We start from the raw sequence: 14,899 nt of genomic DNA, 5'->3' as shown, positions 1-14,899 counted from the left end.
ATTATCAGAGTTCTGTGATTAAAATATGAATAAAATTGTTTCAGCGTGGGGAATCGAACCCTGGAATGTATAATAATAGTACGCAACACTCCTGCGATGCCTGATTTCTAATTCATTGATTTCTTTAGTAAAAAGTTTAAATGAAAAATATGTAAACGACTGAAAGAGGATTTTTTAATAATTCCGGAGTATAAAAATCGTCATAAAATATTTAATATTGATAATAAAGCATTTTTTCATTAATATTATGACCTACGAAAGAATTTGCCTGTTCGCTGCCGTAGCGTAGCGGTCAGCACGTTTGGCTACCGAGCTGAAGGTTCTAGATTCGATTCCCAGGAGGATAAAAAACATGCGATTTTTTAATGCAATATTTATTTAATATGGCCATGGACCCGAAGCGCAGATTACTTTTCTTCGTGTATTTGTCTATCAAAATAATATTGCTCCTACACAATGCAGTGCCCTATGCACCATTGAGTGCTGACTTCCATATTCTTCTTCATAAATGTGAGATGTCAAAGTGTTAAAACATCGATGAAACCTAGATTTATGTGGATTTGCGACAAGGATTTGGACTGCCATATTGATTCCAGACAGACTTCCATATTGATTGCATAAAATGCCTGGAATAATACCACAAGCTTATTCAACACGACCTTCTTAGGTCTTCCTTAAAATAAAATAATAACAAATTGGTTTTTAACATTTCGCGCACTCCTTTCAAGAACGTCATAAATCAAAAAACTTGATTTCTCAGGAGAACGTTTTTAAAGTTTTAAAATATAATACAATATATCAAAAATAAATATCAATCCATGTATCGAACTTTTTATTGTGCAACAGATCTTTTTAGGTATAACCTGAAGGTTTTTTCTCCATTTGAAAAATATTTAGTATATTTACAAAAATAATTAAACAATACCTTTTCTTCAAAATGCAAAAACAACACTTTCTGCCCTATGGCGGGTAAATATTAAGTTAAAAATATGCCGCTTTTGCTGGGATACAGTACATTTTCTGGCCATTTCGAAAACATGCACAACTGAAAATTTACGATTTTTGATTTATGACGTTCTTGAAAGGAATGAGCGATTTGTGTACATCATCAAATAAGGATTTGGTCAAATGCATTTGATGTGCAAGACAAGTATATATATTTTTTTGAACTGACATAAACTAGTAAATCTAAATAGACAATTGATGAAATTATAAAAATGGTTTTATCGTTGTGCAAAAAACCCACATTTGCATTTATATTTACAATGTGAATATGCAATAGTTAGAAGTAGTATTTTAAAAAGCGCCCTTGAGGTAGTATTTTACGAAAATGGCGCTACATAAATTATCCTAATTTATTATTTTTATAAGTAGAAGACGAATGTAATACGATCATGGATCTAATACGCCAAACATTAAAAAATGGTAATATCAAAAGTCTATATAAAAAATGGTGTGTATACATGTGTACATTCAAAAGAGATACCCTCTCTGACTATCGTTATTCTCTTACCCTTATCTGCAAGTAATGGTGCGTAGAGCACTGCATCATATTTACTCAGTGTTTTTTTTTCGTTAAAAACATAAAGGTTCCCGCTCTTACGGTATTATCGTATCCGCACCCAATGGTGCATTGGGCACTAAATCGAATTGATGCAATATTAATTTGATCGTTTATTATATGAAGGCAAGATCAAGTCCTGCGCTTAAAAAAAAAAAAAAAAATATATATATATATATATATATATATATATATATATATATATATATATATATATATATATATATATATATATATATATATATAAATATATATATATATATATATATATATATATATATATATATATATATATATATATATATATATATATATATATATATATATATATTTATATATATAATAAAGTCCAATATATTATTTATATTCTCAGGATCACGCTCTGAATTTGAACGTTCGAGATAAAATAAATGCTTTAAATTAAGTTAGTGAAATGTCAACATAATTTAATATACTATAATCTACGTTTGCATACTAAATATATTAATAATTTTCTCGTAATATAATAATTCTATTCATCGACTGAAATAACATCATATGTTAAGGAAATAGCTGGCAAAATGCACGCATAGTAGAGGGAGCTGTTCACATGTGCATTTGTGCAATTCGAGCACGCCGTCTTGCGCCAGAAAGCAGATGATTTGGCAAGACCACTCTGAATTATATGGCCGCCGTTAAAATTTAAAGTGGCGCACTATATCTCACTGAAATCATTTTATGTCCGTTGATTCCCAATAACCACAAGCTCTTAATGCAGTTTACCTGTTAACATTTAGATCGTGTCATTAAAACGATAGCTATTCAGAGAATCGCACCAGTGAACTAAATATTAATTTTTTTCAGTTTTTTTTTCCTTAGTAACGGCCGTACCCAATTCGTACAGAATATATTACATGTTGTATAAAATAATATGTTTTCTCTTTTTAAGTATATTTTTGGTTTGAAAAGTATGCTACTTATCAAAACAATTACATATTTATTTTTCAATTCCAAGTTTTACTTGGTAAATACCACTATTTCTTAAAATCAAATCCGTGTCATTTTCAAACACCATATGGTGCTTAAAATGATGAGGAATGCATCGAAACACGTGTCATAATAGATTTTAAGAAAATGTGATGTTTACCAAGTAAAACTTTTGTTAAAAATGGGTAGATATTACCACAAAGTGACTGATGAATCAATTGATGAAAATTATTTTTTTAGTTATCTAAAAAATTTTTTTTTTTAAATATATGTATTTCTAAAACTAGTAACCGTACCACTCAAATAAAGTTTGTGAAAGATGCACAAGGCCCAAAGGAATAAGGTAATTTTCATTGTTTTTTCACTAATCCTTGGCTATTCTTAACCTACGATGTACCTAACTAACCAACTCACCATCACACCGCTTTCCGCAGGGGTAGGCAGAGAGAATAGGATGCCACACCAATCTGTCTTTGCAAACAATCTTCGCTTCTTCCATATTCATACATCTCCTCATACATACCCGCTGATTCCTGACCTGACCACTTACTTGAAGTTCTTGAGTATTTGAGGTACGTGATAATGCCAAGTTTTCCTCAGTCTTCCTGTGTTCTTGATTCTACTAATACACGCGCTCGTAAATTTGTTTTACTGATTTTTTTACTCACTCTTTTATTCCAATTTTGTAAATCATCGCGAAAAAAATATCAGGAATTCCATAAAAATAATTATAGCACGCTAAGATACAAGTGCCTTTTTACTCGTTATAAATTTTAGACTTTATACAAATTTTCAAAAATACATAGCCACATTATAATCTACTTTCATTCTTCATTTGCCAACTCCACGCTTCACTTCCATATATTAGGGTTGGAACCATGTACCATGGTAATAGTAAATCAGTATCAGAGTGAAAAGAAAACACTTAATCGAACCCGGGACCTCCAGCATAGTAGCACAAAGCAGAAACCGCTATATTATGGAGACTGATTCAAGATTCACAAATTATGAATTAGGTGAAAACGTTATTTTGAAGAAATATCTTTCTCGATTACAACATTTAATGTAATAAAAAAAAAACAGAATAATAACATAAATGCGTATGTATATAGATTAGGTAAAGCACTTTTTGTTAAATTAATTTATTATTTTGTTTTGAAGTATTTTAATCGATCGTTCTCCTCCTCACTAGGGTTTGTACCAGGAATCCGTTGTGTACAGCCAGTTTAGCTTTCGCCGATGTATAACTTTAATGTGATATAATTGATTTCAATCCACCATTCCCATCTGTTCCGGGCATTTACTTTCCGTTTTTTTTTATCTTTATCAATCGTTCCATCCCTATAAAACATACATTCCAAATATACGAAACATAATTACTTATTCGACAATTATTACTTACAATAACAGTTTGCCAAATGAAACCTACATTAATTTTAAGTTAATATTAAAATAATCATAAATTACTTTTCTTTTTAATAACATATCATTAACGTTAAGTGTTTTAATACTCGTATACTAATATTTCGCAAAATTGCCGCTCTTTGAATTTTGCTTTGAAGTTTGCCTGAAGGTAGGCGCCTCTAACCTGAAGCTTTAAAAAAAGAATCTATACCTGTATGTCTGGAAACATGTAACGTATTTTAATAATTTAATTATTTTTCGTTTATGTCCCACGTAAATAAATATTTAGTATTTTAACAAAAAATAAAAGTCAAAAATATTATTTTAATCCTTTAAAAATATAACAATGTTTTATTTTTTTATATACCTACGTATTTTAAAACCACAGAAATAAATATACTGAGATACTTTTTATTATAAAGAAAAGATAATCATTTTAATTTATAAATGGCTTATTTTTCCTCGGCACTGATATTAACATCTTTCACCTAGTAAAAATGGAATCTAATTTATTGTTTATTGAAGTATTTAGAGAGCAGTATTTTCATAGAAGAATTTGTTAAAAGTTACGATGTATCGATACAAAAGAGATCGTTTGTTATAATTTACGTCAAATTTAATGCCTTCCTTAAATATAGTTCTACGTTGATTGAAAAACACTTTTATTATGTTTCTTGTACTATCTTTTTTTCTCTTTGCTAAATAAAACATGTATATATATATATATATATATATATATATATATATATATATATATATATATATATATATATATATATATATATATATATATATATTTATATATATATATATATGTATATATATATATATATATATATATATATATATATATATATATATATATATATATATATATATATATATATATATATATATATATATATATATATATATTTTGTAAATAACTACACTTTGAAGTATCAAAACTCATTTCTAATATTTTTTAATAACATTAAACATCTATTGATTGACAAGTCAATAAATTTACGACCACACATTGAAAAAAACTTATTAGAAGCAGTAATTTAAATTTAAATAATGAGTTCTTTGTGAAAGCAATTTCTAATGTAACGACTTTTTTATTTCAAAGGCGAGTTAAATTATTACCTATAATTACCGCCAAGATCATCAAAGGGATTAATTTCACTATTTGTATGAATCTTAATAAGCCAATTATCTAATCCATTGTATATTTTCTTAATGTATGCGGAGTCAGTGCCGGCCTTATCCTCTAGGTCTAACTTTTACCAATTTCTATGAAATTCGACATATGAAAAAATGCAGCAGATCATGAAGATTTTGATCAAGCGCCTTTTTTGATACCTCGTTCTTTAATCCTCCATGGCAAGTACTAGTGAAGAACCAGTCTTTCTCAAATAGCAATATCTACATGTATACGTATTTATTCATATTGGAATTGTTAGTTTAGTTTTTAGGAGATGTAGAAAACTATTAATCGTTTATAAACCTAACCTAACCTTCTTTACACGTTTTAACTTTTAAGAGTATTGTTAGTATTCATATAATCTTACATATGGTTGCCAAACACTTAAATCACTACATAACATATGGGGGCGGACATGAAAATGTACATATTTAAAAATTAAATACATGGCTGTTTGTTTACTAAAATTTTCGATCAAAAATATTCCAAGCACATCAGTAAATTAATGTTTTTTTTAAACCTTTTGTTTGTTGTAATTAATTCTAGAAATAGCTTTAAACTTAAGAAATATACTCGTATTGTATTTCAGTCTTTCAGTAGTTTATCTTAGATGCTACTGTAATGAGATCAAATGCAATTTGGGCCACGCTTACTTACATTTTTCATCGCGTCTTAGCCTAAAAACATCCTCACTTTCAAATTATTTTCTTGGCAATGCCAGCGATACAAAGGCATAAATATCTGACTGATCAAACCCTGATATCATATACAGTAAACCCCCTTTAACGTTGAGACAGATACCGCGTTATTGGGGTATACGTTATAGGGTGTTAAGATTTAAAAAAAAATATGTTTACATTTTAATCAGCGGAAATAACTGAATTAAGTCATTCAACATTAAAATACAATCTGAAAATAAAATTCCGTGTGGTGCACAAACGCTCTTTATAGCCATTTGTGCACTACACGGAATCAAGAGCACCGATCCGAAGAAAGATGGACAAATGCTCAAGCCAATCATCGTTTCATCTATGTGCCGGACGGTAAAATTCCGCGTAGTGTACAAACGCCCATAGGATTGACTAATCACTGTTCAAATCATCAAGGAAAACGTATACTTCGAGCTTTGACTAGAACATATTTACATTTTTTTATCATCTGTTTGAAATGAGTAGATTAATCGGGCCGTTTGATTGTATTTTTGTGCAACAATTTAACGTTTTATTTGTTTATGTTTGAATTTGTGCAGGCGTTAAGTGGCAATCTGCCATGAACGCTTTCGGGTTATATAGATTTTATAACGAACATTAATCATTTCCCTTTCGGGCGTGCTTTCAGCATTTTCATGCTTTCATAAATTTGTGAATCGAAAGTGCTTCGGAATTGCATCACGATATAGTATGGCTTCCAAAGCGGTGCGCCATATTGTTTACCAAATGTGCATATAGGCATTATGTAATATTATTTTTCAAGTTTTTTTGTACGGCGAAGTAACATTTTGCTTCCATACCTATATCCGGAGTCATATTAATTGGTTTGAGGTTTTACCAATGTAGCATTGATTTTGAATATTTATTTGAATGCTTTTTTCTTTATCCCTTGAAAATATCATTTCCAAAATAGATTAACACTTAGATTAATTTGTAAGTTTTACGAGAAAACTATCAAAAGATTACTATATTCATTATGAAATTATCTATAACTTATGGTCTAGAAGTGTGTGGAAAGCATTATATAGGCTAGGAAAGTAAGGAAGAAGTTATGTAGGCTAGGAGATTTTCTAAAGAAGACGTTCTTTGAGCTTGGAGAGTAAAGAAGAGGTTCGCTGTGAGGAAGAGTAATTACGGTATTAACAAAAGATAAATTTTCCACACTTAAAAAATAAAAATAGATTTTACCGTATTTTGAGCTAAAATGACCACACTTTTTTTTTAATCCAGGTGTCTTTTTACCGCCCTAGTTAATTCTGTACAATAATCTGATACTATCGTGTGTTTTTTACCTCAAGGTAGCAAATATCTTCCCAGTTGTCAAAAATGTACTATTTTAATTTACAGTATATTTGAATCATTTTAATATTAAACTATTTAATATGAAAACATAAGGTAAGAAGCTTGTTTTAAGGAAACAAATGAGAAAACATAACTAATCACTAACACAAATATCTTTACGTAAAGTATTTTTTCGGTTTATTTATTTTGGATCCCTGACTGATTTCTATTTTATATACCGCTCACTTCTTTCAAGAACGTCATAAGTAAAAAAACTTTATTTTTCAGGAGAACGTTTTTAAAGTTAAAAAAAAATGTATTAAAAATAAATATCAAGCCACTTATTTAACTTTTTACTGTATAATAGATCTTTTTAGGTAAAACCTGAAGGTTTTTTCTCCATTTGAAAAATATTTAGTAAATTTAAAAAAAAAATTGAGAAATACCTTTTCTTCAAAATGCAAAAACAACACTTTCTGCCCTGTAGCGGGTAAATATTAAGTTAAAAATATGCCTCTTTTGCTGGGATATTGTACATTTTCTGGGCATTCCGAAAACATGCACAACTGAAAATTTTCGATTTTTGATTTATGGCGTTCTTGAAAGGAGTGAGCGATATGTCAGGCGACTGATTAATTTGGGTATAGGCAATATATTGTAAAGACCTTATCCAATCTGTGCTGTGTTTATTGGCTCCACGTGTATTTTTTTCGTGTCTTCGTTTTATTATAATGATGAATTTTTCTGTTAACAATCGGTTTGGTGTTGCTATGAGTCGTTTTAAACATTTACAACATTTTGAGTGTGTCCAAATACTTGTTCACAAAAATCTGGATTATCTCCAATTACAGGAGTGATTTTCATGTTATTTTTTGACATCTCATCAAAGATGAAGAAGAATATGGAAGTCTAGGCATTTACGGGGCTGACGACCGTCATAGGCTGGTTTAAGTGATCACATTACACACGTGTAACATTCACCAATTCTACCCATTATTGACAACATAATAATTTATTTACAACATCAAATATGTAAATAAATTATCAGGTCAAATTATAAGCTTAAATAATAAAAATGAATATGGTATTTTCTGGCTTTCTCATGTGTGTGATTGTAATCCAGGATTCGGACCTCACATACTAATATAAGAGTTTCCTTGATAAAAAGCTTCTTTACATCTCACCAATAGATGTCTCTGGTGAAGTTCTAGTGATTCAAGAACAAGGTTTCTAAATTGGTTTATATTTATAGAACTTCCAAGAATTTCAGTAGTGTGGTTGTCAATAATGGGTAGAATTGGTGAATGTTACACGTGTGTAAAGTGATCACTTAAACCAGCCTATGACGGTCATCAGCTCCGTGAATGCCCAGACTTCCATATTCTTCTTCATCTTTGATGAGATGTCAAAAAATAATACGTTTTAAACATGTTTCGATATCTGCCTAAATGCCTGTCCAGCGGTATCCACCACCCGCCACTGCACAATATCTAAGCGCGTATTAAAGATCGGGTAATCAATTACACTCGTACTAAGTGTTCGGTGCTCTGGGACGGACATTAATGGTTCTTGCTTAACATAAATACTGGTGCACTACACATACGAGTACTACACGCAATGCAAGTTCTGGCACGTGGTCTTAAAATGGTTCCATCAATAATCTCCAAGTCAAGGCTGAACTTCGTTTTGTATAAAATTGAATCTTAGCTCTAACTGTTTTAACCCTTAATAATTAGACATTCGTCTGGCGGACTACGCAATTAAAAACGTGAAACTTGATCAAAAGTATTTGTTGAAAATAGGAACCGGTTACATGGCACTTAAGTTTGGTTTATTAGGAATGAATGTAAGAGACATTTAACTATAAATCACTATTGCGCACAGCTACTACATGTGTCAATATTGTGCGTCAAATGGCATTGTATCTACCAATATAGTGTCCGCGTCCGTAGTGTAATGGTCAGCACGCTCGGCTACCGTTCTGGAGGTCCCGGGTTCGATTCCCAAGGGGGGTAAAATAAATATAAGTGATTTTTTCTCTGTCATATTTATTCAATATACCCTGGACTGGTACCTGAAGCGGAGGGCTGATCACCTTTCCTTCATGTGTACACGATCAAGATAACACTGCGTTTATATGACGCAGTGCCCTATGCACCATTGGGGTGCGGATAAGGGTTTTATTATTATTTTATTATTATCTAGGGTTAAAACAAAAAACCACAGAACCTTTAAAAAAATAGAAAATTGGTTATACCTTTGATTTGAATATCATTTTTATTTTATAGATGTCTTAACAGTCGAGGTTCCAACTAGTATATGTAGTGCATATAATATAAATATAAATACAAGAGTATGTATGGAGTTTTCTTTTCTATGTCAAATATTAACAAAATTTGTGAATACAGATATAACTGTTATTATTTTTAAAACTTCTTAATATATTTTTTTAACCCTTATCCTCACCCGATGGAGCACAGGGCACTGCATCATATAAACGCATTTTTATCTTAATCATTAAAACATGAAGGAAAGGTGATCAGCCCTCTGCTTCAGGTACCAATGCAGGGTAATATTGAAGCAATATTGGAGTAAAGAAAGCACTTGTATTATTTGACCCCTCCTGGAAATCGAACCCGAGACCTCCAGAACGGTAGCCAAGCGTGCTGACTATTACATTACGGAGGCGGACTTATTTTATTTTAGTGATTCAAAATTATTTTAGTTCATACTATTATTGATTTAGAAATCTTTGCATAAATACTACTGTTGCAGTTTTAAAAAAATTAAAGTAATATAAGATATTTGAATGTAAAAAATTAAAATTTAATAAAAAAAAGTGAAAATTATATATACCTTTAGTATAAAGTATGTGTATTCGAATTCAAAGTTTATTTTGGAGCATTTTTTCTACCTAATACACTTAAGCCCGTGTTATATTTCCTTCTACAATGCTTATTTAACGAAAAGCGACTATCGTCTTCGTAAACATATGAATGCCGCCAGCAGCTGGTAGCCATTCGCCCAAGGAATGTATAAAATTCATTTAAAACAGAAATGAGCCGTGGAAAATGTGGAAAACGTTTTTAAGACCCAACCTCAATATATCCCGAATGCCCTCGGAACGGGACGAAATCAAAACAGAAGCGTTGACAAATCAAATAGGAATTTCTCATGATGTTGTTTTATTAGCTAATAAATTAAAATGAAAAATCACAAGACTATCGGTACGATTCTTATTAAAATCTATATATAAATAAGGGAGATATAAAAGTTAAAAAAAAAAAAAAAAAAAAAAAACGGACACCGCTATACGTCATTAAATTTTACGTCATCGGTGTGTTTTGGGGCGTATCGCTTTATGGTAGGGTCTGACCGGGGCATTTCGTGGTAAAGTAACGTCGTTACATCGCTCGCGACGAGCATCAGCGAGCATCCGAAACTATCGATGGAGCGCTCGGCTCGCTGTACTGACTATACGAATGTTCGCATCGTAACGTGTTACGTTACGACGAAATAGCTCCGGTCAGTCCCTACCATCATGTATCTCCTTTATAGAGCTGTAATAGTAGTAGTGTGGATTCGTTTCTGTTACGTCATTCGTTACCAACTTACTAAAACAACGTTTTTACGAAGGTGAATTTTGCAAAAGAAAATGATGAATGAAAATATTGATTATATCGGCTGTTTTAAACACAAAACGAGTCTTACACAATCCTTTATAGGTTGAGTATGTTATATATTAGATATTCCTCCCAGCGATAATACCCTAAAAGGGTACCCTAAAAGGGTAATTATTTAATTTTCATCCTAGTTTACCATCTTTAAAGAGTAAAACCGGGATGTGTAATGTCGCTGTGGCTGTTTCATCTGTACATGGATAATTGTATGAAAGAACTGAAAGGTTTAAATATTGCATCTAGATTGAATAATTTGCCTGTTGATTGCCTTTTGTTTGCTGACGGTGCTTTTTTTGTCGATAGCAGAGAAGAATGGGTGGAGTGTGTTAAATTAAATATTCCTCCCGAGTGATAATACCCTATTATCGTGATGTATACATTCCCTTTGCCTGGCTTTGTGTGTGATATCTGCCATTGTTTATAGTCTTCTCTGGATCTCGGGGAAAACACGCGTCCAATTAATCGATCAGCCGAACCGATCTTGCGGTTGGCAGTTGGCACACTACAGCATGTTGGAGTCTCGCGTTGCGTTATCTTCTAAATCTGACCAGAGTATCAATCTTATGTAGTAAATATGACGATGAAGACAGATCAATTGTGGTCCGCAGACGATCACATTCTCAAGTGTCTAGAGATCAAAACGAATAGTGTAACTACTTTTCTGTTGACTTATTTTTTATGATTTAATCATTGCTGTGATTTTTTTTCTTTTTTTCTTAGAGGTTTTCTTTTATTATTACTTTTAAATATCATTATATTAATTATAAACTCCTAATAAATTTCATTTTTATTTAGTTTTCAATAATGTTTGTTAGACAAATTTCTCCCTAATCACGAGCAGTACGCTCTATTAGAGAGGTAACTCGTTATTTAAAATATATTGTATGTTTGTATTTATCGTGAAGTTTAAAGACCATAAAATTTATGTATATATATATATATATATATATATATATATATATATATATATATATATATATATATATATATATATATATATATATATATATATATATATATATATATATATATATGTGTTTATATATATATATATATATATATATATATATATATATATATATATACAGTATCTACTCAATGAATTAGGGCCACCCATTATTTTTTTGAATACTCTGAAATCTTTTGGATTATTATATTTATTTTACATAAATACTTTAAGTTTTCTATTGACATCTAATATCATGTATATTACCTTCAATAATATGTAAAATATACCTGGATTATTTAAGCCTTTATAAAATTTCAAACCCTTTTTTTGAGAAAGGTCCCTAATTAGCACAGGTAGACAGATAGTTGAAAGTTCAAAAAATAGTCCTATCTTATTTATTAGTGAAGTTTCTTGAGTTCTGGTTGTTGTTTTGTTCAGAGAAGTTATATAGTTATCGTGTCTTGTGAAAAAAACTTAATTTTTAATTTTAGTTCATAAAGTATAATTTTTTTTTGTAAACACAAGTGTTTTTTTTGAAAAGGACAAAATGGGAAAAAGTAAAGATATTTCCGAGGAAAAAAAGTCTAGTGTTATAGTGCTACTGAAATTAAGAATACTATCTATTAGAGAAATTTCAAAAAAAGAAAACGTTTCTCGTCAAACAGTGGACTAAATTTCAAAATCAATAAAAAAACAGTCACCCGCCACCAGCAATCGGCGAAAGAACTGTCGTAGGATTAGAAAAACAACACCGAGGACTGATCGAAAAATCGTTCAAAGTGCCTTAGAAAACCGTAGTGCATCAGCAAAAACATTAAAAATAAAATTGGAAGAAGAGGGTATAAATATATCGGTATCAACACTGAGGCGACGTCTTTACGAAGTAAATCTGAAATGCAGGCGCCCTGTAAAAGTACCAAAATTGACACCACGAATGAAAGCGGATCGATTAAAATGGGCCAGGCTACATCGAAATAACTCGGTAGATGATTGGAAAAAGGTATTTATTTAAATTGAATTTTCAACATATCATTTTAGTAAATAAACTTATATATTTGAATTAAACTTAAATTTTCATTATTTTTCAGGTCATCTTTAGTGATGAGTACCGGTTAGAAGCCGTGACAGAGAGCCGTCGATTCGTCAGGAGAACACCAATGGAACGTTACGATGAGGCCTGTGTGGTAAAAGTTATCAAACACCCCCCTGCAACAATGATATGGTCATGTATTATTAACAATTTACCTGGGCCGTTGTTTTTCGTGGAAGGAATAATGAACCAAAATTCCTATAAGCAGGTCCTCGAACGAATTTTATTGCCCTTCTACCATACACTCGACCCAACAGAAGGTCCATACACCTTCATGCAGGATGGGGCACCTTGCCACCGGGCTAAATCAATAATAAAATTTTTGTCTAACAAAAATCTGCCTTTGCTCCCCTGGCCTGGAAATTCTCCGGACCTTAATCCTATAGAAAACGTATGGAGCATGTTAAAAAATAAGGTATACTCATTTCCAAATCCGACAGTAGACTGTCAAAAAAAAAATATTAAAAAAATTTGGTCAGAAGACGAAGAAATAAAAAACATGATAAAACAGTGCATTTTAAGTATGCCAAAAAGAATTGAGGCAGTTATTTCTGCCAAAGGTGGAAATACTAAATACTAACTATATTTATATGAAAATATATGCATAATTTAAGCGTAATAAAGTGTTCATGTGTAAATAAAATTCAATGTTGTTTTATTCAAGGTTTTCTCTGAGTTATTCCTGTTTGAATTGAGAAATTGCGCGAAATTCTGCGTGGCCCTAATTCATTGAGTAGATACTGTATATATATATATATATATATATGTGTGTGTGTTTGTGTGTGTGTATGGGAACAAGGGTTGAATCCAGGAGGGTCAAGAAAAATGTTGTTGATATTTCACTCTAATATTTATTGAATACTACCCAGGTTTAATACTTAAAGCCCAAAATTGATCAACTTGCCATCATGTAACAACGACCAAGCTAACACTGCGTAATACGAAGCAGTGCTCTATGCACCATTGTATACAGAGGGGCTTGGATTTAAAAAAAAAGTTATATTTGGATAAAAACAAAATATTTTTGGTTGGTTGAAAGATATTTTGTTTACGAATAAGTCCGTCAACATACATTTGATATGGACAAGAAGTTAACAATTCAAAAAGTTGTAACAGATTTCTGAATTTTTTAAGGTTTTAAATTGTTACATTTTTCAAAATAATTGAACTAGCAATTCCATCATTATTTATAAGAAGATTCTGCCAAAAAATAATGTGAACATATTTATTGACTGACAAGTTTTCAATATTCGTTAAAAAACGCGATATTTTTTTACACAATTTGACACCATCCTTTCATCGCGTTCAACGCTAATGGGAGTTCGGAATACGTGATGCAATATTTAATATATTTATTTTAGACACAGCGTGGGCATGTGATGTGAGTAAGAATAAAAAATTTAACGACCTTATGAATAAGAGTTCACTTTTTTAACATTTTTTATTTGAACAATATTATTAATTAAGGAGGTATTGTTATAATCAATAAACTCCGGGTTGTTTTATATTGAACGACATTTCATTTATTTATTTCGAAAGCCTTAAAAATAAAACATTATTCTGCGAAATAAATTTTGTAACAGTAAAATTTTAAAAAATTTCAATTTTTAATCAAAAACACGTAACATTAAAATAATCAGCTTGGACACTTTTGGCACCTGATTTAGACTATTAATTATGAGTAAATTGTTATTTATCAGTATAAAAAATATTATTTTTACAATATTATGAAAGTACCTCTTATTATTTTTGACATCTCATCAAAGATGTCTGGGCATTTACGGGGCTGACGACCGTCATAGGCTGGTTTAAGTGATCACTTTACACACGTGTAACATTCACCAATTCTACCCATTATAGACAACCATACTACTCAAATTCTTGGAAGTTCTGTATATATGAACCAATTTAGAAACCTTGTTCTTGAATCAATAGAACTTCACTAGAGACATCTATTGGTGAGATGTAAAGAAGCTTTTTATTAAGCAGAAACTCTTATATTAAATGCCCAGACTTCCATATTCTTCTTCATCTTTGATGAGATGTCAAAAATAATATGAAAATAACTCCTG

The 14,899-nt window shown here is 30.8% G+C and overlaps 1 protein-coding gene across 7 annotated transcripts in view; it reads left to right on the top strand.

Annotated features, from left to right (window-relative positions):
- Window positions 1–14,899, top strand: part of LOC148314023 (uncharacterized) — a 38,437-nt gene that overhangs the window by 262 nt on the left and 23,276 nt on the right. For 4 of the 7 annotated variants that reach the window (XM_088261540.1, XM_088261467.1, XM_088261391.1 and 1 more), the window contains exon 2: window positions 2,768–2,870. In XM_088261540.1, coding sequence (XP_088117666.1) covers window positions 2,847–2,870 — 24 coding nt within the window. In that variant the 5' untranslated portion in view covers window positions 2,768–2,846. Of the gene's footprint in view, window positions 1–2,767; window positions 2,871–2,961; window positions 3,100–14,899 lie in introns of all 7 variants that reach the window. The other 3 variants (XM_088261688.1, XM_088261774.1, XM_088261859.1) reach the window with 2 other exon arrangements.

Source organism: Brachycentrus maculatus, unplaced genomic scaffold (genome assembly GCF_059751285.1).
Source record: "Brachycentrus maculatus isolate JH-2025_06_01 unplaced genomic scaffold, ASM5975128v1 h1tg000003l, whole genome shotgun sequence".
NCBI classification, from domain to species: Eukaryota; Metazoa; Arthropoda; class Insecta; order Trichoptera; family Brachycentridae; genus Brachycentrus; species Brachycentrus maculatus.
This window is presented reverse-complemented; position numbering and strand designations above follow the sequence as displayed.